The sequence below is a fragment of the Phyllosticta citriasiana genome (genome assembly GCF_038021145.1).
Source record: "Phyllosticta citriasiana strain CBS 120426 chromosome Unknown IWZ02scaffold_9, whole genome shotgun sequence".
Lineage (NCBI taxonomy): Eukaryota > Fungi > Ascomycota > Dothideomycetes > Botryosphaeriales > Phyllostictaceae > Phyllosticta > Phyllosticta citriasiana.
The window spans coordinates 1,276,015-1,297,216 of NW_027117286.1; the positions used below are offsets into that span (position 1 = coordinate 1,276,015).

At 57.2% G+C, this 21,202-nt stretch overlaps 5 protein-coding genes across 5 annotated transcripts; 2 read left to right on the forward strand and 3 right to left on the reverse strand.

Annotated features, from left to right (window-relative positions):
* Nucleotides 1-5,707: 5,707 nt before the first annotated feature.
* IWZ02DRAFT_492134 (uncharacterized protein) lies at nucleotides 5,708-7,477 on the reverse strand (the record flags this gene model as incomplete). Its single annotated transcript, XM_066769816.1, has 2 exons — nucleotides 5,708-7,392; nucleotides 7,441-7,477. 2 exons carry the CDS (start codon nucleotides 7,475-7,477, stop codon nucleotides 5,708-5,710), a joined length of 1,722 nt encoding a protein of 573 aa, XP_066621371.1.
* Nucleotides 7,478-7,783: 306 nt separating this feature from the next.
* IWZ02DRAFT_456462 (uncharacterized protein) lies at nucleotides 7,784-11,332 on the reverse strand. Its single transcript, XM_066767857.1, has 4 exons — nucleotides 11,217-11,332; nucleotides 9,770-11,102; nucleotides 8,911-9,677; nucleotides 7,784-8,861 (listed from the first exon to the last, which is right to left on the reverse strand). Exons 1-4 carry the CDS (start codon nucleotides 11,287-11,289, stop codon nucleotides 8,035-8,037), a joined length of 3,000 nt encoding a protein of 999 aa, XP_066621372.1. The 5' UTR covers nucleotides 11,290-11,332; the 3' UTR covers nucleotides 7,784-8,034.
* A 2,373-nt stretch (nucleotides 11,333-13,705) lies between these two features.
* Nucleotides 13,706-14,544, reverse strand: IWZ02DRAFT_456468 (uncharacterized protein). Its single transcript, XM_066767858.1, has 2 exons — nucleotides 13,984-14,544; nucleotides 13,706-13,904 (listed from the first exon to the last, which is right to left on the reverse strand). The coding sequence occupies exons 1-2, from the start codon at nucleotides 14,398-14,400 to the stop codon at nucleotides 13,845-13,847; spliced, it is 477 nt and encodes a 158-aa protein (XP_066621373.1). The 5' UTR covers nucleotides 14,401-14,544; the 3' UTR covers nucleotides 13,706-13,844.
* A 2,101-nt stretch (nucleotides 14,545-16,645) lies between these two features.
* On the forward strand, nucleotides 16,646-18,690 carry IWZ02DRAFT_456471 (uncharacterized protein). Its single transcript, XM_066767859.1, has 2 exons — nucleotides 16,646-17,971; nucleotides 18,029-18,690. Exons 1-2 carry the CDS (start codon nucleotides 16,845-16,847, stop codon nucleotides 18,255-18,257), a joined length of 1,356 nt encoding a protein of 451 aa, XP_066621374.1. The 5' UTR covers nucleotides 16,646-16,844; the 3' UTR covers nucleotides 18,258-18,690.
* Nucleotides 18,691-19,888: 1,198 nt separating this feature from the next.
* On the forward strand, nucleotides 19,889-20,553 carry IWZ02DRAFT_492137 (uncharacterized protein; the record flags this gene model as incomplete). The annotated part of the gene is made up of 3 exons (XM_066769817.1): nucleotides 19,889-19,928; nucleotides 19,984-20,043; nucleotides 20,330-20,553. The coding sequence occupies 3 exons, from the start codon at nucleotides 19,889-19,891 to the stop codon at nucleotides 20,551-20,553; spliced, it is 324 nt and encodes a 107-aa protein (XP_066621375.1).
* Between the last annotated feature and the right edge of the window lie 649 nt (nucleotides 20,554-21,202).

The window sequence follows — 21,202 nt, forward strand, 5'->3', positions numbered from 1 at the left end:
GGAGGCCGCTGCTTGATGACGAAGACCATGTGCCGCAGATGCGAGGCAACAGCACGATTTGAAGGAGAAAAAAAGACACAGCCGCGGCCACGCATTTGGATGGGTGGCCTTTGTCGTCGGTCGTGAGACAGGACCAACGCACTCGAACTTCTCCTGAAAATTGCTGCCACGACAGAACAGTAAGGCTTAGGCGGATGCGCGACCAAGCAGGTTGAATGGACACTACTGCACGCAGCCTTTACTCTTGCAGTACACCGCCCACCTGACTTGTTTGCCGGATCCCCTGGCTGGACCAAAGGTCTTCAAACCGCGGCAACGGACCAAACTCTCTGCCCGACATTGCTGACCGAATCACGCCTGCACTCCCACCACCCAAATCATCCAAAACTTGATCCGGGGGCCTTGTTCCGGTCAAGGCAAAGAAAAAATAATAGACTCATAATGGGGCATCCATGGACTGGCTCTCATCGCACCCATCAATCTGTCATCGTACGTGCGCGTGAACGCCTGACTGGAATCTCCTTCTCATTCAGAGCCAACCAGCCGCTAGTCTGTCTACCCAACCCCTCTCCCCCACACTAGCAGACAAAAGGCGGCGAGCTGCCTCGTTTCCCCCTTATTTTTGGCAGTCTGCACTGTTGCTAGCGTCCTCTCACAGCCTGTCAGCCAGTCCAATCTTGGAATCGACCCAGTCAACGCGCTGCGTTGGACTGACCAACACCCATCTGGCCGGCGCGCTGTCTCGTCTTGTCTGACGCCCGTGACCCCGTTGCCTTGTTCGACGTCCGCCAGGCAGGACAAGACTAGCTGAAGTGGCTCGGGCGCCCCCATCGAGACGGACAAGAGCCTGCCACCCATCATCGAGCTGCCAATCAGTCAGACCCCAGCCGCGTTGAACTCGGATTGATCGAATGGCTGCCTGGGTGGTTGGTTGGTTGGTTGCTTGCCCCAGGAGGGGGTCCAGCGGAACTAGCGCCGCTGAATTCTGCAGCCGGACGTCACAGCTGCGCGAGGTGTTGGATCTTTCTGTCTTCCGAATGGGCTGCTGCTGCCTCATCAACCAGTTTCTGCGTACAATTCTGCAAGCCTGCTCTTGCATGCTTTTTTTTTTTTTTTTTTTTTTCCTCGCAGACGCTGTCAATCAGTCGAGCCAGCCTCCCGGAACTAGGATCTCTGCAGCGCCCTGTCTCTTGTTTGCTGCTGCTGCTGCTGAGCTGGCTCCCGGCCTTGCTGATCTGAACTGCTATCGCCTCGGCGCAGCGTTGCGTTGCTGCGGCCGCCGAAAAGGATGGTGCTTTTTCCTCGCCCTGGTCCGGCCACGTATGCGGCCACCTGCACTAGGATGCTGGACATGTCGTGAGTGATATGGCTGCATGGATCGTGTGCAAAGCCACATGTCCCAGAACCGAGGGATATGGGTGGGTGGCATCGCGTCGAAGATGACGACGAGTGCTTCGCCACCGCTAACAACAGCATCATGGCCATTTACGTCGAGGTAGAGTGACGAGAATGAAGCAAGGCCAAGTGTGTGCCTGCTGTCTCTGTCCACGAGGTAGACAAGTTGGTTTTGACCGGACCATCTGATACTCCCCACGCCTTTGTGCTTGTTTTCCTGAGTCTGATATACAAAACTTTCCTTCCATCTGCGTATGCTGGGAACCGCCGTCAAGACAGATGAATTGGACATTCTGCAACCTCTTACTTGGCTTATCGTTGCATTCGCGACGTATGGCTCGATATTGCGCCAAATCCCCCGTCCAGCTTGTCCAGCTGGTAAGTCCACTCATCTCTACTTCCATCATTCGGCGTCAAAGCCACAGTACCCCAGGACCCTCCAGCACCACTTCAATCCCTCCCAAACCTCTCAACTACTCTTTCCATCCATCTCTCCACCTGCTATCAACTCACATTTCTCAAACACCGTCGTCTGCTGTCTCATCATTTATTCTCCATTATCATCCCAGAACGCCTCTCTCTCTCTCTCTCTATTAGCACGCAGCGCAGCGCAGCGGGCAAACGCCACCCACGCACGCGGCCCACGCTTCCCATCCCATCCCATTCCAAGATGAATAAAGTGGGAGCGACGTTACATCCACCCACCACCCACCAGCACCCAGCATTCAGCACTGCCGACGCAGAGCCCGCCTCTCAAGCACCAAGCAGCGAGCAAGCATCAATAAAGCATCAAATACGTGAAGGTGTGCGTGGTTAGCGGTCACTGGGTCCAAATGCAAGCCCAAGCCCTACTGTCTTGTCTGCCAGTCACTCACACGCAGGCAGGCAGTGAGTGGTGGCGGCTTCGTCCACTGGGAGGACTTGGGATGTGCTGGGCTAGGCTGCGCTGGGCTGGGCCGCTCGCAGTAGCGCGACGCGGTGCGGTGCGGTAAGATGTGTGGGTGGTGTGGTGGGCGTGGTAGCTGGTAGGATACCACGTTGTCGTTGCCTGCAGCCTTCTGTCTGCACTGCACTGTGCTGCATGCTTGCCTGTTTGCCCGTCTGTCTGTGTGTCTGCAGCGCTGCTGGGTGGCGCGAGTTGTTTGTTGGCTGAGCTGGTGCCGTGTTGCGTACGTGCATGGGGTTGGTTGGGCTGGGAGGGGAGGAGAGGGGAGTGATGGGTGAGTGAGTGGATGGAGGTAGAGGGAGGAAGGGAGTGCGGTTGGCGATTTCCATGGTGCTGACGAATGGTGAGTTGCTTGCTTACGTATTTACACGTCTACGTTTAATGCCACGGCTCTGGTGGTTTACTAGACAGCTAGTTCATTCGAATTTTCGATAGATAGGTGGATGAAGCTTAACTTTGTAGTTTCTGACCGCGCTGCCTTGTAGCTTAACCCTTGAACTTCGGGCTGCACTTGATTCGATGGAGGGAATAGAACACATCTTAACACATCCATGATTTTATTCTAGACCTTCTAGGGGCTCAATGATGGTGACTATGGGCTGAGTAGTTAGGTAGGTCTTGGATGTCTTTTTGGTTGTCAGAGAAGGCGTCCACTCTTGTCAGATTGCTAGTCATAATCTTTTGTCCCGCTCCTATTCTACACCTTCCCTCCATTGCACAGATTCGGCTTCGCTACTTTCTTTTCATTTCCTCTTTATTTGCGTGTAAGAGATGCGCTTGTTAGTCGCTCGCGAGGGATAAAAAAACTGCACTCACCTTATCAGCACTCCATTCGCTTCCTATCTCAAATATTTGTTCTCTTCCCATAATTTACCCTCCTTTCACTTCTCGCACGAACATTCCACAACCATCAAGTTCCATCTCAATCATCATGACCCCTGACAAATCTCGCTTACAGCGACGGAACAGGGAGAAATCATCCCAACATCGTATCGCAATGTTCTTCTTAACTCTTTTCTTTTAAGTTGTAGTGTGTAGAAAGTCAAGCAGAATCTGCGACTAGGTATAAATTATGGCATGTACGAGCTTTCATTGCCAAACCACAGGTTTCCTTTCTTCCATCGCTTGATGTGATGCATGGTACACATCGCATTCTCCTCTACTTTTCCGTCGACATATGGAAGTACGTAACACACCGCTCTGGCTACAGAAACAAAAGGGAAGGGGGGTGGGGGTGGAGGAAGGGGGAATTCGACGCGACGTTTCAATCCTTCCCACCTCCCCCTTCCTTCTTTTTCTCAGACTACTTCCACAACCACAGTCATCAAGCATCCAAAGACAGGAGCATCAGTCATCCAGAAAAACAACGGCTTCCAAACTTCATCATTTTGCGGGTCGGACCGGCCTTCTGCCACATCATCAAGACGTTGGCAACGAGTCGAGTGGCCGGTCGTTTCCACGCAGTCTGTAGCTGAGATAGCTGCCGTGAAAGTTCTTAAAGCAGTCAAATCATCTTTCCCGTTCGCCTTATTACTCAATCACTGCCTTCGCCTCTCCTCCCTTCCGTCACTAACTCAAACCACCACCACCTCCCTGACTACTCCCTGTCCCCCACAAAAAAAAAAAAAAAAAAAAAAAAAAAACCAACAGACCCTGATCGACTGACTGACAGACCAATCTTACTTTGCCGGCTGGCCGACCGACGCACCGCAAGGAACCGCTACCGCTACCGCTACCGTCCCGACACAACGGTTCCGCCCGCCGCCGCCATCCGCCACCGCCGAGGAGAAGAAGAAGAAGAAGAAGAAGGAGGAGGAGGCGAAAAGCTTAATCTCGGACAAGCTCGCGAGCAGAGAAGGAAGGAAATTTCGCCATGTTCCGGTTGGCCTGGCCTGTCCTGGCCTGGCCTGGCCTGGCCGAGCCTAGCCTGGCCCAGCTGGCTCAACGCACTGCGACCGAAGAAGCAAATGCCTCCATCTACAGTACTGTAGAACATGAGGAGTGAGATGCGCCATGTACGCTCCGCTCCGCTCCACCGTACCTACGAAGCTGTCGTCCGGCGGGCACGTGCTGTGCTGTATGCACGGCGGTCTACCCACATGATTGGCTGCTTTTGCTTCCTTTGAAATGAATTGAGTTGAGTTGAGTTGAGTCGAGTCGGTCACCTGTCCGAGTGTCTGTCTGCCTGTCTGCCTGTCAGTCTGTGCATCATGGTCCCGGGATACTTGCGTAGGTACTTAACTCAATGTTTACCTTTTTCTTTTTTTGAGATGGTTTGGTTTACTCTTCGCACGGTCTGCGTGTGCTATTGTTAGCGCGGCGCAGTGCTTAAGGCTAAGGCTGAAGGTTTGTCGGCGCGTCAGGGACACGGACAGGGAAGGGACAGGGATAGGGTGGCTGTAGGGCTGGGTTGGGCTAGGCTGGGATGTTTGCTTGAGTCGTCATGGTCGTGATTGATGGATGGTGTGGTTCAGGAAGGAACGAATGAGGGACAGACGGACGGACTGAGCGGTTTGGGCGGTGGGATAGAGATTTTTTTGTCCATGCCTTTGGAGTAGTTTACTCGCTGGCTCGCTGGCTTTGAGGCAACGCGGGTCTGATGCGTGTGGTGTGGGGCGGCATGAGATGATAGAGACATTGCGAGCCCAGTGGACAGTGAACAGTGAACAGTGAATAGAGAATGATGGTAAATTAGCGCAGTCAGTCAGTCAGTCAATCAGGCGGTCTGTGACGCTGCCGCAGCATACAATGTCGTACCCACTCCGTTCAGCCTAACCCAACCCAACCCAACCCACACGACCAATCCGCCAGCCCATCCTGCTAATAGTACACGCTGTAAAGCACTTTTACGCCCACGATTTGGCCTTCTCTTCATCATTTTGCCCTGCACTTGTGCCATGCAGGGGAAGGGCGTGTAGCACATGATGCCTGCTTCGCCGTGTGTTCGACCTGACCCTTTGATCTCTCTTCCCGTTCAAACTTCAGTGGTGGTCTAGGGGCAGCGAGGGAGAAAAGCCCCGCACGTGCAGTGACGCGTTAAGTCCGCCCGCGATGCAGTGACATGTCAAAGCGGACTGAGGGGGCTCTGCTATTCCCTAAACCTCGCTTGCCCGAGCACTTGGTCTGCTCAGGGGGAAGATGACTGCGGTCAGGCGGAGACGACTGGACGGCGCGTGCGGTCGAGAAGGCTTGGAATGTCCTACCCCTGAAGGACAAACCACAACGCTCAGTGAAGGCCGCACCGCGCGCGAAAACGTCCCTCAAGCGCGCGTCCGCGCTCAACACGCACGACCAAGCTAACCCGAAAGATGGTTAAGACGACTGGGCAGCTAGCTCAAAAGCCAGCAACCCAGCACCACCGGGTCCTCATGACACAGCGCGATATTCGACGGCCACCGGAGTGCTCGCGAAGGCCGGGCTGCCCCAAGGGTCGTTGAACAGGGAGACGGCGCCGCCGCACGTCAGCTGGCGGTCAATCTCGTGCGTCAGCAATTCAATGTCTTTGCGCGCAAAGTCGGCCGCGGCCTGGTCGAACGGCGACAGGATGAGCGGTTCTCCCTTGATGAGCTGCGAGTCTTTGGAAGCCGGAGCGGTGCGCGGGCGCGTCGTCGAGGCGGAGAAGCGACTAGGATGCACAGTTGATGATGATGATGATGATGATGATGATGATGATGATGATGATGAGGTGGAGGAGGAAGAAGTCTTGTCCGCGTCACCGCCGCCCGTGAGCTCCTGCAGCGCCTCTGAAGCCTTGACGACGGTCTTGGATCGTCCAATGCCGCACGCCGCCGTGGCCTGGTTGAGCATGGTCTCGCGGCCTTTTCGATTCTGCAGTAGTTGGCTCTCGGCTTCGGCGCCCGCGCGGCCCAGGTCGTAGGCCAGCTCGGCCGTGCTGCGGGCCCTGTCCCTGACCATGCCGTGCTGCTCCATCAGCCGCACCAGCTCGCGGCCGTCTTTGTTGTTGGGGCCCTCCCACCGCATCCGCGGCCACGCCCTCTTGTCCGCCCCGTGCCGCTCCGTCAACACCGCCTCCCACGCCGCGGCCAGCACGCGCTGCTGCATTAGGCTGCCCACCAGCAGGCTAAAGTCCCAGTCGGCCTTGGAGCCGCCCGTCATGGACGCGCGCTTCGACGGCGCCGGCACGGGCGCCACTTGAACCCCGTCGCCCGCGTCGCCGCGCTCGTAGTGCCGCGCCACGTGCTCGCACCTGTCTCCCCAAGAGCGCAGCAGCCGCACGCAAAAGCCGCACCCGAACGCCCGCTTGCTGTGCACGCGCAGCATGGCGTGTTCGGCGCAGATCTTGGGAGTCTCGTTGAGGAGTTTGTGGTGGGCGGCGCCCGAGCCGGCCAACTGCGCGGCAGCGGCCGCCGTGGCGCAGTCCCGTCGCTCTTCATCGCGGTCCAGCGCGCAGCACCGACACGCATGCGTCTCTGCGTGGTGCCGTCGGTACTTGGCCTCGGAGAAGAAGAAGCGGTGGCAGCGGGCGTCGGGGCAGGTCCAGCGGATGGGCTGCTCGTGGTACTCTTCTTCGTGCAGCTGCCAATGGCTCTTGGAGTAGCTCGTGTAAGGGCAAAAGGTGCACGCGTAGAGGGTGACTGGCTTTGGCAGGGTGACGGGCTTGGCCGTGACGGGGTGGTGGGGCTGGCTCTGGTAGCGGCGGTGGTGGGGCTCGGCCTTTGGGGGGTCGTGCGGCTTTGGCTTGGAGACGGACGGCTTCGAGGTCTTGGAGGGCAGAGGAGGCAATGGCTTGTCGGAAACAACGATTCCCGAGTCTTTGCGGGTGGAGAACTTGGAAGAATTGGTCGTGGCTGACGACGAGGTGGAGCTGGTGGAAACTTTTCTGCTGAAGCGAAATGCGGAAGTGATGGAGGGTTTGCGGCTTAGACTCAGAGAATGCTTGGACGAAGACGGAGGACGCGAAGCACCGTCGACAGAGGAGGGATTCGAGGCATTGATGAAGAAGCTAAACATGGTGGTGACGGAGTCGGTTGATGCGCGTGCATTGGAATTGGAAACGACGCCAGACGTGCTGGAGGAAACGGATTCAGAGGCTGGGAGGAGATGTTAGAAGAGTGACTGGATTGGGGACTGGAGCGTACAGATGTAACGACGGGAAGGACATCGTTTTGGCGCCATGGCGGTATGCAGGGCAGGACAGGGCAGGGTGGTGAATGAAGCAGCGGACAGGATGGAAATAGTCAAATAGAGTTCTGGGCTCGATAGTTGGGCCGCCGTCCCGCGGTGGTGGAATTTGGTGCGAGTATAAAGAGAGTCGAGTCGGTGAGCGTCTGCCGACTCGCGCTGGAGTTTCAGCTTTGGTCTGGTCCCGAGAGCCTTGAAACCCAACCGACCGACCACCACATGATGCACTGCGAACTCAGTGCGTTTGATCGCCCTCGGCTGCCCGCGACGGGAACCCTTTATGCAGCCTCTCATGACAGTGACAGTGACAGTGACAGTGACAGCGACAGCGACAGCGACAGCGACAGTGACAGCGACAGCGACAGCGACAGTGACAGTGACAGCGACAGCGACAGTCTGTCAAGAATCCTCCCTCTCGGCTGAACAGAAACAAAACCTACCACCACCACCACCACCACCACCACCACGCGCCGCACAACAAAAGAAAATTTGCCAACCACGCGAAACAACCCCAACTCGCAGCCCGTCGACGCCAACATCTTCGCCTCGCCTTACTCCTTGTGCCCATACTCCTCGATCACGCTCCGCGGTTCCACATAGACGCCAAGCGCCCGGTACTCGACGTCGTACCCAAACGCCTTGGGCCCCCCAATCGCTAGGCCTGCCGCTGTCGACGTCCATTGCGGGCTCGCCGTGATGCCCAGCACCGTCACGCGCAGCCCATACCTGAACTCGGGCACTCCCAGCGCTCGCCCGCTGCTGGTGTCCAGCACCGCAATCAGGTCCGGCACCGTCGCTATGGTGCGCTTCGACCCGTCCACTTCATGCTCGCAGTACAGGTTCTCGTTCTTGAACGGGATCTGCATCGTACCTCCCTCGGCCATGGCTGGCATGGCGTCGGCCACGCTCGCGTCCTCCTCGTCCTCGGGTATCCCGCCAATGGTGATGATGCCGTAGCTGTGGCCCTTGAACAGCCGCCTCTCGACGTTGACAATCTTGCCCCGGAACAGGATGCGTGCCGTCTCTTGCCCGCCCACCTCATCCACGATGCTCTCGCACACCTTGCTCAGCATGTTGCTGGCCTCGGCCCTGGCGATGCACCGTCCGATCCTCCACGCCAGCGAGTACGTCTTTTGCACAGAATACTTGCTCACCTTGTCGGCCGTAGTTGGCGCCCCGGCCATGCCCACACGCGACCCCATCTCCGAGCATGACGCCCGCAGCGCCCGGTCGACGATCTCGTCCGTCGTTGCCCGGTTCATGAGAATCGTCTTGCCGTCGCCTGAGTCGATGGCGCACGGGATCAGCGACCCCGGCTGGTGGACAGCCAGCGTCGTCTGCCAGTAGGTCGGGTAAGCCCTCCCCATAAAGTCCGAATCTGCTCCAAAAGTCAGCGTAGTACGCGAGATTTTTCAAGTCCAACCCACCTATAGTCGGCCGGTTAAAGTACTTGGAGCTCCCTATCAAAAGGGGCTCCAGTCCATTGGCGCCCCCTATCTCCAATGCAATAACCGCGTCAAAGGAGTCGTGCTTCAGGTACTCCATGAGCGCAGCAAAGGCATCAATCGACTCTGTCGCATTCAGGCGCTCGACAGACACGGCCGGCGAGCCCATGTGACCGCCCCAGTAGATCCTGGCGTCAGGAGGAAGGGACGAGACGTCCACAATCTTCATCACGTATCCATCCTTCAACTGATCCGACAGCTGGATCTTGGTGGCCGCAGGCGACCCTCCTCCCGCACAGCCCAGGACGTAGCAGCCTTCGGCCAGCCAGGCAAGGTCCGTCTCCGACACGATCCATTCGTGGTGGCCCGTCTCCGGGTTGAGTTTGATCTCGGGTCGGTAAGCGAATGGGTCCACCGGCTTCTCCACCTCCACCTTGTCCAGGTAGCCCTTTGTCGTCTCTTCTCCTTCGTCGTCCAGGTCCTCTTTTTCTTCCAGGGGCGTCGGCTGCCGCGAAACGTCCAAGTCGCCCACGGCTTTGACGACTGTGCGCAGCTTGTTAGCCACGTACGTGACGGGCAGCGTGTCGACTTCTGTGATGGTGATTGTCGATGGAATGGCGCCCGCCTCGGTTGCTCTTTTGATGGCGATGTCTTTTGCCTTTTGGGCTGCTTCCGTTTGACTCTGGTGGTCGGTGCTTTGGATAATGTCCACAACGCCGCCAACTTTGGATACTGCTGCTCCGACGGCACTGCAAAAGTTAGCAGACTGCCGTGTGCTTGGTGGGAGAAATGGGCGCAGAAAATTCAAGAAAACATCTGAAAAAGAAAAAAAAGCACTTGCTTGGCTACGTCGTGGTACGGCGGACAGATGATTTTAGACGCCCCCTTGAGGCTGTCAGGGGCAACAACGGATCCACCTCCAACAAGGAGAACCGGCAGTGGATCCGGCGACGTCTTGCAAAGATCAACCATGCCCTCCAGCATGACCTTGATGCGGTTCTGCGCCTTGACGACGAGCTCAGGACTGACGTCCTCGACGAGCTTCGCATCGCCAATGTCGGACTTCTTCGCCGCCACCGCAACGTCCGTCGCCGTCAAGACCTTGCCGCCAAACACTTTGGCTTCCGTCGTGATGTAGTGGCCCACGCTGTCCGGGCCGACGGTCACCTTGCCGTCCGTGTCGCGCACAATGGATCCGCCGCCCAGCCCAATCGAGTGCAGGAACGGCATGCTGTAGTTGACCTTGACGCCGGCCACCGTCACAAACGCCGACGCCTGGCGCGGGAAGCCAGAAGGCAGCAAAACGCCCGCATCAGCCGTCGTGCCACCCACATCGACGACGACGGCCGCGCTGCCGCCGAGCAAGTTCTTGCCGGCAAGGTACGCGGCGCCGCGCATCGAGTTGGTCGCGCCGCTCGAAAACGTGCGGATGGGCATGCGCGCCGCGGCCGCCGCGTCAATCAGCGTGCCATCATTCTGGGTGATGTACAAGCCGCAGCGCAAACCGAGGCGGTCCATGGCCTCGCGAAAGCCCTTGACGGTCCGGCGACCATACTTCAAGATGCTCGCGTTGAGCACGGCGGCATTCTCGCGCTCCAAGAAACCAATGTTGCTGACATCGGCACTACACACGACGTCGACGCAATCGCCCAGCTCGCGGCGCACGATGGCCGCCACGCGGCGTTCCTGTTGGAACACCTCGTCGATGGGCGAGAAGATGCCGGCCACGACGACGGCATCGACGCCCGAAGCCTTGAGCTCGCCGCACGCCGCGACGACCTGCTCGTCCTTCACCGCCGCCTCCTCGCTGCCGTCAATATGCAGCCCTCCGTCGACATATACGACGGGGCCCCGCAGCAGCTCCTTGAGTGCCGGCGGCCACTCGCTGAGCGGCGGGATCTGGCGCAGGAAGGCCCGCGACAGGCGCACGATGCCAACGCGCCTCAGCCGGCGCGCATCCCGCTCTACCACCGCGTTGATGAAGTGCGTCGTCCCGATCGTCACGGTTGCGATGGAGGACGGCACTATGGCGCCTGTTGTCAGCACGGCGCGGATAGCGGCTTCGATGCCGTCGGTGACGTGCGGCGTCGTGGGCGTTTTGTGGTGCGCGAGGATTCCGCGCGAAGGGCTGCCGTTGGCGTCGGGTAGGAGGGCGACGGCGTCGGTGTTGGTGCCTGTGTGTAGGGCTTGTTAGCATCTGGGTATTTCTCGTGGAGTGGAGGGGGAAAGTAGGTAGGTAGGTAGGTAGGTAGGTAGGTAGGCACGTATGTAGGTATGTATATATGTACCTCCAACGTCGACGCCGATGCGTATGTTTTGCAGCGGCTGCTGCTGCTGCTGCTGCTGCTGCTGGCTTCCCATGGTGAATGGTGATAATGCGTAGATGTAGTGATGAAGAAAGATTCCCTTCTTTTAGTCGCTCCGTCGGCGTCAAATACTACCTAGGTAGCTTCCTATGTATCTCTCGAAGTTGTCATTGTCGTCGTTGTCGTCGTTGTCGTCGTTGTCGTCGTCGTCGTCGTCGTTGTCGTCGCATTCACCTCGCTAGCCCAACCAAATCAACCAAGCAATGTCTACGTCGTGTCAGTCCAGTATCAGCATCAATTCAATCCAATCAAATCCAATCCAGTCAATCCGGCCAGCCTCTTCCCGTCCTGTCGCAACCAGCGCTATCCGCGAGCGACACGAGGAAGAAGACGAAGCAAGAAGTATAGATAGAAGGAATACGATGTACATACATACCTGACCTTAGCCACAGTACCCACAAAAGGACCCGTACAGCCCCAACAGCAGTTGAACTGACGACACGCTCTATCCGCTCCAGTCGAATGCAGTCAACAATCACTCAACTCACTCACTCACTCACTCACTCACGTCCTCGGCACCTCGAATCAACCAACGTAAACTCTAACGCGCAACCCAACCCGCCCAAAACTCAATTCGCCATCACATCATCCACATCATCATCATCATCATCATCATCATCATCATCATCATTACCACCACCTCTTTACCCAAGCCGCCCCGCTGTCCCCGCCAACCTATCACAGCTTCCATGTATCTTATCGCGCGCGCGCGCACGCGCCCTTATCGCCCGCCTGTTCGTCACGAACCGAGCCGCCCTGCGCCGCGGGATTTTTCGCAGTTGGACCGAAAGAGCGCGCGTGCGTCCCGGCTGCAGTACTTGTGAGGTTTGACTTGTTGAACTTACTTGGTTGATTGGGTGGACGGTTGGTGGTTGGTTGGTTCGAGGCCTTTTGCTACCACTTACTTGGCTGTCCCGCGGGGTGTCGCTCTCTTGCTCGTCCACGTGCTTGCCTGTCAGTCATGAGTGTGCCGAGCGGTGTGGGGCATGGATGGGTGGCCTTGCATCGGTTAGTTAGCTAGTGGTCCCGGTGCATGAGTCGAGTCGAGGCGAGTCGAGGCGAGTCGAGTCGTGTGTTCAGCGGCAACGCAACGCAGGATCCGGTCCAGTCCAGTCTAGTTGCCATTATGGACGCGAGAAACGATGGAAGATGTGAAGATATGAAGAGAGAGTGGAGGATGTAGGAGGGAGTTGTCGCGAAGAGTGGAGTGGAGGAGAGGAGAGGCGCGCCTTGGTGTTTGTTTGGATGGGTGTGCTTGAGGTGAGATGACGTTTGTTGCATGTGTAGCCGTCTGCATCCAATGTTTGTTTATGCGAAGGGCTAGGAGGAGGAACCTATGGACGCTGAGGGGAATGGAAGGAAGTAAGGGTAAGTGAAGGGAGTGTGCAGGGGTGGTGGTGGTAGTGTTGGTGGTGGTGAGGAGAGGAGAGGAGGACGGGTTACTACAGCAAAAGATATCAAAGGCACCGAGTGCTTCTACCACTACCCAACCCACTCAATTACTTACCTACTTTCGCGCACCACAAAGGCTCCGAGGCTCAGAGGCTCCAAGGCTGGTGTGGGTCGCGCATGCAGGCATGCGGTGGAAAGCGCGCTTACAGCTGCCACATTCTCCAGCATCAGATCCATCATCAGTTTTGTAGCCAAATCTTCATCTCCACGCCCATTCAGCTGCCGGATGCCATGTTCCGCGAATTCAGCGTCCACGGTATGTATGTATCCAGCTTCGCCGCGATCCTCTTCCAGAAAACCCAATCGCATCAGAAGACTGTTGCTTTAGTGTTCAGCAGGTAGAAGAAGCACTACGAGACGCACGATACGACGCCATTTCAAATAATCTAGGACATGAAAGAGAAATATGAACAAAGGAGTTCGAAGTTGCGCTTGCTTGTCGGAAAAGAAAAGAAAAAAAAGGGAAAAAGTTATGCCGTCTAATTAAGAAGTTTACACTTGTTAAATAGATGAAATGAAGTTATCTTCAGTCTGCTAACAGAGGAGGGAGTCTTTGATACTCATTTTGTCTCCTGAATGGAGGGAGCATTATGTACCCATAGTAGTATGTGTGTAGCTCTCGTATCACTTTCGCATGCAGAACTTCAAGGGAAGGAGAGAAGAGAAGAAGAGAAGAGCGTAGGGAAGGACGCGGACAGAGTAAGCGAGCAAAGAGTAAAAGGACAAAACGCGAAAGGTTTGCCTACCTACCGTACCTGTACATCGCCTAACTTACCATATAAGACATAGGCCGCCGAACTTGACCGGCCACCGAGAAGAGCCAGCCAGCCCAGCTCAGCCCAGGCTGATGAATCACCAAGAAGCTGCGTGCGCCTCACAACGCAACGCCGCGCCGTACCGCGCCGCCCACGGTGACGCGATGGGAAGCTCGGTAAACGGACGTGGCGGCTGCGGCTGCAGCGGCGACGGCGGCGGCGGCGGCGGTGGTGGTGGCGGATGGGATGGGAAAGTGGAAAGAGGCTGGCTAGATAGAAGGCGGAAGAGAAAAGAGAAAGAAAAAAGGGAAAAGCAAATTCACGCTGACTCATTAGATCGGTGCTAATTGAGTGACGAAAGGAACAGGCCAGGTGAGGCGCAGAAGGCCGTACGGACGCCCAACTGCCAGCCAGCCAGTCAGCCGGTCAGAACGAGGCGTAGATCGAGTCGAGTCTGGACTGGATGGGGGACTGACACTGACCGGGATGAAGAAACGTGGGGCGTCGACAGATGGACAGGGTGAGGCGTGGCGTTGGATCGTTGGTGTACGAATGTGGGTAGTGGCGAAGACGAGGACGAAAGAGAGAAGGGAGGGAGAGAATGAGGGCCAACGAGCTAAGAGACGCTGCTTTGCCTCAGCTTGTCTTACCTTGATTCCCACGCCTGGATGATCTCCATCTTCAAGGCGACAAACGAACGAGCAGCAACAGATAGAGAGTAGAGCCGCACGGAGAAATAATGACGATGAAGAGCCGGCGGATGGCACCGTAACAGTGACAGTGACAGCGATTTGCGAGTGAGGCGGGGCAGAAGCGGACTGGAGTGGACAAGAAAAAGCCAGAAGAGAAGGAGGGATAGTCATAGTGTCTTCAAATAATGATGGCGGCTGCTTCGTCATTGCGAAAGACAGGTAGCCTCGCAGCCAGCCTTGAAAGGCGCGTTTGGTGTAGACCGCCGCTCTCGACAACTGACCATACAGACTGACCAGCGCAGTAAAGCCGTTGATTACCGCTGCTGCCGCCGCCGCCGCCGCCGCCGCCGCTGCTGGTGTGGCGGGAGGCCTGGAGATTTTTGAGGCTATGGTATGCCATGCCATGCCATGCCACGCCATGCTATGCCGCGAGGCGCGAACGAGCAAGCGTCGCCCTGCCTCGACCATGTGTGAAATTGGCTGCGTGCGTGGCCAAGGGGTTCGAGATCCGGTTGGTGGAGCGATTGAGGCTCAACAGCCTGTCAGAAGGCAGGGACGGTGGGTGGAGGAGGCCTGGCCGGCTCATTTTTGCGGTCGAATGGCAGCGGGGAGGACAAGTCCTACACACGAAGAGGGGGAAGAGCTGGGTGGATGGATCTGGTGGTTGACAAGCAGCAAGTGTCTCGAAAGCAAGACGTGTGCTTGGATCATGGCAACGTCATTCAATTCGGTGGTCTCGGTGAGCGCTCACATTTCGAGTGTCGGCTCTCGCGCGACACCTGGGGTGACTGCGACCGTGGTGAAAGAGCGAGTGAGCCCGAGGGCAACTTGAGCCGTGAGGTGGGTGGGATGCACGATGATGTTGTTGCACCAACCACCAGAGGCGCCAAGATTAAGCAGGACGCAACAAACACCGCAACCCAGCGAGCCAGCCAGACTGGCCCAAAAGGACGAATCTGGTCAATGCGTGGTTACGCGGAGAGGAGAAATTGAAACCATGGCAACGAATGCCGCATGCCGCCTAGATCGAGCAGTGGGCAATCGAGTGGGATTCCGGTTGCAGCGGGGCTCTGCAAAGGCCTTGGGAGATCAGAGCGAGGTGATTAGTTTGGCGCTGCGCCTCAATATGCAGCAGCAATGTGCGCGTCGACCGATGCTTGTCACTACCGAGCGTAGACAAATGCCCTGAGGAGACCGTTGTACCGGTTGGTGTTGAGGGTGGGCGGCCCGTCCAGGGTCCGAAGAGGGGCCAAGGGAAAAACGGGTCAGTTGACGCTTGGTGAGACGTCTCGAGGACGAGGGACAAGCTTGTGGCACTCTGGTCGTGTTTCTTCGGGGTGCGCACATCGGAAAGTGCGCCTGGTAGGTTCGTCGGCAGAAACTGAAGCACGAGGAAAAAAAGACACAAGGCTAGACCGCGAAAACTCTTCGTGCAAAGAAGCAAAGACAGAGTTTTGACAGGAGAAGAAGAAAAGAAGGACAGGGTTTCCACGTTGATGTGACCCGTATTACCCGTGAGCTGGGAAACTAGCGAGCGTCAGCGAAACAGCGGGAACGGAGACGATGCAGCAGCGGAGAAGTTGTTTTATGGCAATGCAGAAGTTTGCGACACAGTGGTGGTGGACGAAGGCGGCGGCGGCCAATCAGGGCGGAGAACAGGGAGTCGGGGTGCGGGAACGACGACGGATGATTGGCAGCGGAAGCGGCACTGAAGACGCTGGAGGGGAACAAAGACGAAGTGCAACCACGTCTCGGACGCCTATTGGACATGGGTGTGATTTGCGAGGGGCGAGAGGAGGGCCGAGTCAGCTTATCGCTCGCTGGCAGGTAGCATTCCTGTCATGCGCGATCTGGGTCGGCAAGATGCTGGCAGGTATTCTTATCCTAGAGGAGGGACGGACGGGACGAGACGAGACGAGACGAGACGAGACGAGACGAAAGAAATGGAAGTCGTCGGTGACTTGGCCGGCGGTAGCTTCATGGTGGAGAGAACCCACTCGCAGCCTACAGCCCACAGCCCACAGCCCACAGCCCACAGCCCACACACAGGGGGGGCCATCGCGTGATGGAGACGCAGTGGAGGGGGGCACGTGGGGGAGTGGAGGCGGGCATGCGCCAACCCACCCAACTACGGCTGCGGCTGCGGCACCGGCACCGGCACCGGCACCCGCGGCGAGAACCATGGACCAGCCTCCGTTGCGGACCAGACCACTGTACTGTATGGTAGGAAAACATGTCGAATGGCTGGCTGGCTGGCTGGATGGATGGATGGATGGAGCAAACTCTGTCGCCGGCTGCGAACGTCTTGTCAGATTATTGCTGCTGCAAGGTGTTGGATTGGCCGGTCAGGGCTGCTGCCAAGGGCCCAAGATCGGACAATCGAAGGAGCGTCGTCGCCCTTTTGGATCCACGGGCCGTCCTATAACTCCCATCGCTTCTCTTGCTTGAACCCAACCACCCCATCTGCATGCACCGCGAACTCGTCAGTCAGCCTTCGCTTCCACAAGTTACTCAAATAAGCAGCTGCCTGCTCCGCCACCAGAACCCTTCCATCGCCTCCAATATTTCATCACATCACCTGCCCGCATGTCCCTACCTCTGTCCCCATTTCCCACCTAGCATCGTCTCCTCAACCAACCTCCTTCAAAGCCATGCCTGAAACAAACATCCACTGGAGAGACGTCGACTCGCTCGTCAGCAGCGAACGCAGCCATGAGAGCCTGAGCGATGGCTCCTACAGATCCCGCCGCCAAACGCCTCCGACCCCGCAGACTCACGACCGGGACGCCCGCCCGGAAATCCATCACCATCGCACTTGCTACCCACGCGTCGAGAACCACCAGCATGCCGACGCTCGCGCTTCGGTCGAAACTTATGCCTCCACCGACGACGACGAAGAAGAAGAAGAAGAAGAAGACGACGAAGACCAAGAAATCCTAGAAGACGACGACTATCCGCCATACGAGGTCCCCGAGTGCCGGCAAGAGGTCAGCCCGTGTGACGCCATCCCGGCAACACCAAAGGACTTCGCAGAACTCTTTCCCTCGCCCAATAGACTATGCATACGCCACGACGACACCACCTTGGACGGCAACATGAACCTGCGCATCGACACTCGGGTCGAGACGCGACACTCCAAGCAACTCGTGACCCTCTTCCACCTCCGCATGCACGACCTCAAGAACCGCGACTTTTCCCTGCGCCGCTACTGCAGAGACTCTGGTCGCGAAGTGTGCCACTCGATACGAAAGTACCAAAAGCCGCCCTCGGAGCGACCTGCCCTGCAACGATCTTTTAGCAGCGCCATTGCAACCTTTCGCCACAAGCCGGAGCGCAACAACTCGGCCACTGTCAGTCTCAAGCGCCAAGACTCTGGCTATGGTTCCATTAGCGCCGACAAGGAGGACCCAAACTCGAAATCTGCCGTCCAGCCCAAGCGAGCCCAGGTCATCCCAACCAACACCATGAAGCTTGAATTCTCAAACTACGCCCATGTCGACATTAAGCGGCGCGGCAGCGCCTCAAACAAGAGATACGAGTTCGAGTACTGGGGCGTCAACTATTCGTGGAAGCGCGTCATGAAGCGAGACGGCGACTTTTGCGAGTTATCATACCACCTCTTGCGTGGCGGCTCCGACCAGGCGCTTGCCCACATTGTCCCCGTCCCTCTGACCACCTCGCAGGCCAGAGAGGAGGCTGCCAAGGGCGGCTGGATTCCGCCGTGCTCCATGTGGCTCAGCGACGGCTCCGTGACCGGCGGTGTGTCTGACTTGGCCGAGTAAGTGCAACTTTCCGAGAGGCCCCGTATGCAGGTTGTTGCTAACGCGGTAAACAGTGTCGTGGTGGCGACTGGGCTGATGACGCTTGTGGACGACAGCATCAAGAACCACTTTCACTCGAAACAGTCGACTCGGCTCCATGTCCCGCTCAAGGGTGGGCCGTTCCGGCTTAATATGGACTACGTTGGCCCAAAGAGGCTCATTGACGAAGTCTTCCACCGTACCACGCGCGGTTCGTCGGGTCGGGGGCTGAAGCCTCTGCGGCGGGCGTCGGTGGCGGCGTAACCGTTGGACCTGTCAAGTGATGTATTTGGCGGACCCTTGCGGATTTCTGCATCTACTTCTTGCACAAAACGATATTGCGTGGTTTCATTGTTGATAGACTCATCGGCCAGTGGCGGCGGGCTCGTCGCGTCCGGCTCACGCAACCGACGAGCCACCCCTACACCGCCTCACGGCAGCGCTGCACCGTCCCGTTTTGTATACTGGAGGGTGTCGTCGCATCGGGCATTTTTGGGACAGGTTTGTGATTTGCATTTAGCGGTGTGGAGCACAGGATCGGACTCTGGGAACCGGTAATTGGGAATTGGGTTGTTTGCGCTCAGCTAAGGGGGCGGCAGCAATTTGCATGGGAGATGTTTTTCTTTTCTTTTTCTTTTTCTTTTTTTCTTTTTCTCTCTCTCTCTCTCTCTCTCTCTCTCTCTCTCCCCCCCCCCCCTTTCTCTCGGGTCGAAATGAGGGACCCAGAGTGGGACAGGCACGACCATCTACGAATCAATGAGCATGACGAGCCGACGGATTTTTGGACGACGGGCTTCGTTTTTGTCGTGAGATTTTCACAGTGTTCTTTTTTCCAGCCGTTGAAGGCAGCACCGGCGCGATGAGCCGGTCCAGGGCCAAGCCGTGGTCCGTATCGCGAGCGGAGAAGCCACCCGCCGCCCGCCCGTCCGTCCCGCACAAACTGTGACCAGCATCCCCATGTCTGTCCAACTTGTCAGGTCAACGTCGATGCGTAGGTACCCGCCCTTGATGCTCACATAACCGCCATGCGGCTCATCAGACTCACAGCTCCACCGGCCAAGTGTCAGCGGAGGACGCGCTGATCCTGGATGCACTCCCTCCCTTTTTTTACTTGCCAGACGAACACGTCGCCGTGGCTAATACACGTCGAGGCAGCCAACTCACACCCGCATCTCCTGGCCTCGTCGCCCGCTCCTTGCTGAGTGGTGAGGCTAAGCTTCTCCAGATGGACGCGTCCACGCGGCAGTAAGCGGCCCATGTGTAGCGGCACGACAGGGTGGGTGCAAAGAGCAAACCGACATTTGAAAGACGTAAAAGAAAAAAAAAAAAAAAAAAAAAAAAAGTGGCTTCCCGTCTAGCCTCGTCTGGGTTGCGTCAGCTGCGTTGGCAGGGCAAGAGAAGGGAAATGTCCAGTCTCATCATCATCACCAGGCCACGGCCCGCTCCACCCACTCCCGCGCCCCCGGGTCTCTCCAATGCTTCCCCCTTCCAAATCAAACACAAGACGGCCATGATGCAACCGCCGGCAGCTCAAATCAATGGATAGCAGCCAAGTCAACAATGTCGCGCGCCGCCCACCCGTCGGGGCCCAGCATGGTTGTTGAACCACCCACACACCGTCTCATGACTGCTGCTGCTGCTGCCCCGGCTCGGCTGCCAACTTGCTTTGCTTCATTTTTTGCTCGTCTTCTGGAATAGCCCTACGGACTTTGTCATCCTCGCTGCCTCCCTGCCTTTGCTATAAGTACGCTGGACTACGTCGTGCTTCATTCCTTCAAACAAGCTTCTGCAGTGAACTGCTCACAGCATTCCAACAGTCAACCACTTGTCCGCTCGCTCTCTCGTCTGTCGTTCTTTTGCTCCACTCCCACCCCCACAGCTCCAGTCCATCAGACATGTCTGCCCAACGCATCCCGTGGCAAGAGAAGCTCCAGGGTAGGCTAGCCCACTTGGTCCCCACTACGAGTCCAATGCTCACCCCACTGCGTAGAGCAATGCCGGCTTTCGCAATTGCCCCCTCCCATCTACAAGGAGTACTCTGATCGCCGAGGTACGTCCCATGACGTAACGGGCAACGCTGCTTGTTTTTTTCTTTTCATCCTCTTTTCCCTGTCAGATCTGCCATCCCTCCCTCGCCCCCGGGACCATCTCACCCAGTGCAATGGGTCTCCCCCTTGCTTCCCCGGATCACCCATTCCCACATCCCAGACGCGGACCCAAAAGGGCAAGTGTCCAATACATGGATCACACCGCAACTCTCACCATTCGCACCCAAAACCCGCACATCGTATCGAGATTGGAATCTACGTGGTAGCTGACGACTCTGGTTGTGACAGGAGGCCGCACCGCCTGGTCCTGCACCGTCTACATTGGGCCCCACCACTTCGCAGAGGCGACCTATTGGTACGACGGCAAGTATGTCGACAAGGCCAAGGATGATGCGGCCCTCAACATGCTCCAGAAGCTGGAGAAGGGGATGATTCCCCAAGCGCACGCTCTTCAAGGGCTGTTTCAGCAACAGCAGCATCAACAGGCCCTCAAGGCCGAGCCGTCCTGGTAGAGCCGCCACAAGAGGGAGTGAGGGGAGGGGTTGCGTCTTGGGTGCTGGTGGAGTTGCATACTCCTACTCCTGCTGCCAACCCCTCCCTCACTCACTCCCCTTCCATCGGACATGCCGTGGATGGGAAGCCAAATCTCATGTTCCCCGACCAATCGGCTGCCGTGGCGATCCTGGTCCTGTCGTTTCTGCAACTGCCATCCTTCTCCTGGGTTCATCTCTCACGCACCATTCACCGACCGCATAGACTCTCGCACGACAACCAGGCAACCAGTCAATTAACTCAGGTGTATGGTGGAGTGGTGACCTGACGGGGTTTGCCACTCGCAGACAGCCGGATGGTCTCTCGTACATTTCCGTCTCTCCCTTGTGCCGATATCGCCGACCTGTCCATTCCGCCGCAGCAGGAGCTGAGGAGCTTCCATTAGTTGGTGCCAGGTTTGATGTATGGATGATGGTGGATAGATCGAGAGATGCAACAGCTCAGGCTACATATCTATCTCCGCTCTTTTTTTTTTTTTTGAAATTTTTTTTTTTACTCCTCTCCTCGCTTCTCTACCTCTTTTTCCTCTTTCTCTCTCCTTGGGTGTTGGACTGAGCTGGGGGTTTGGTGGGCGGACTTGCTGCATGCATCTACCAACTTACTTTATCA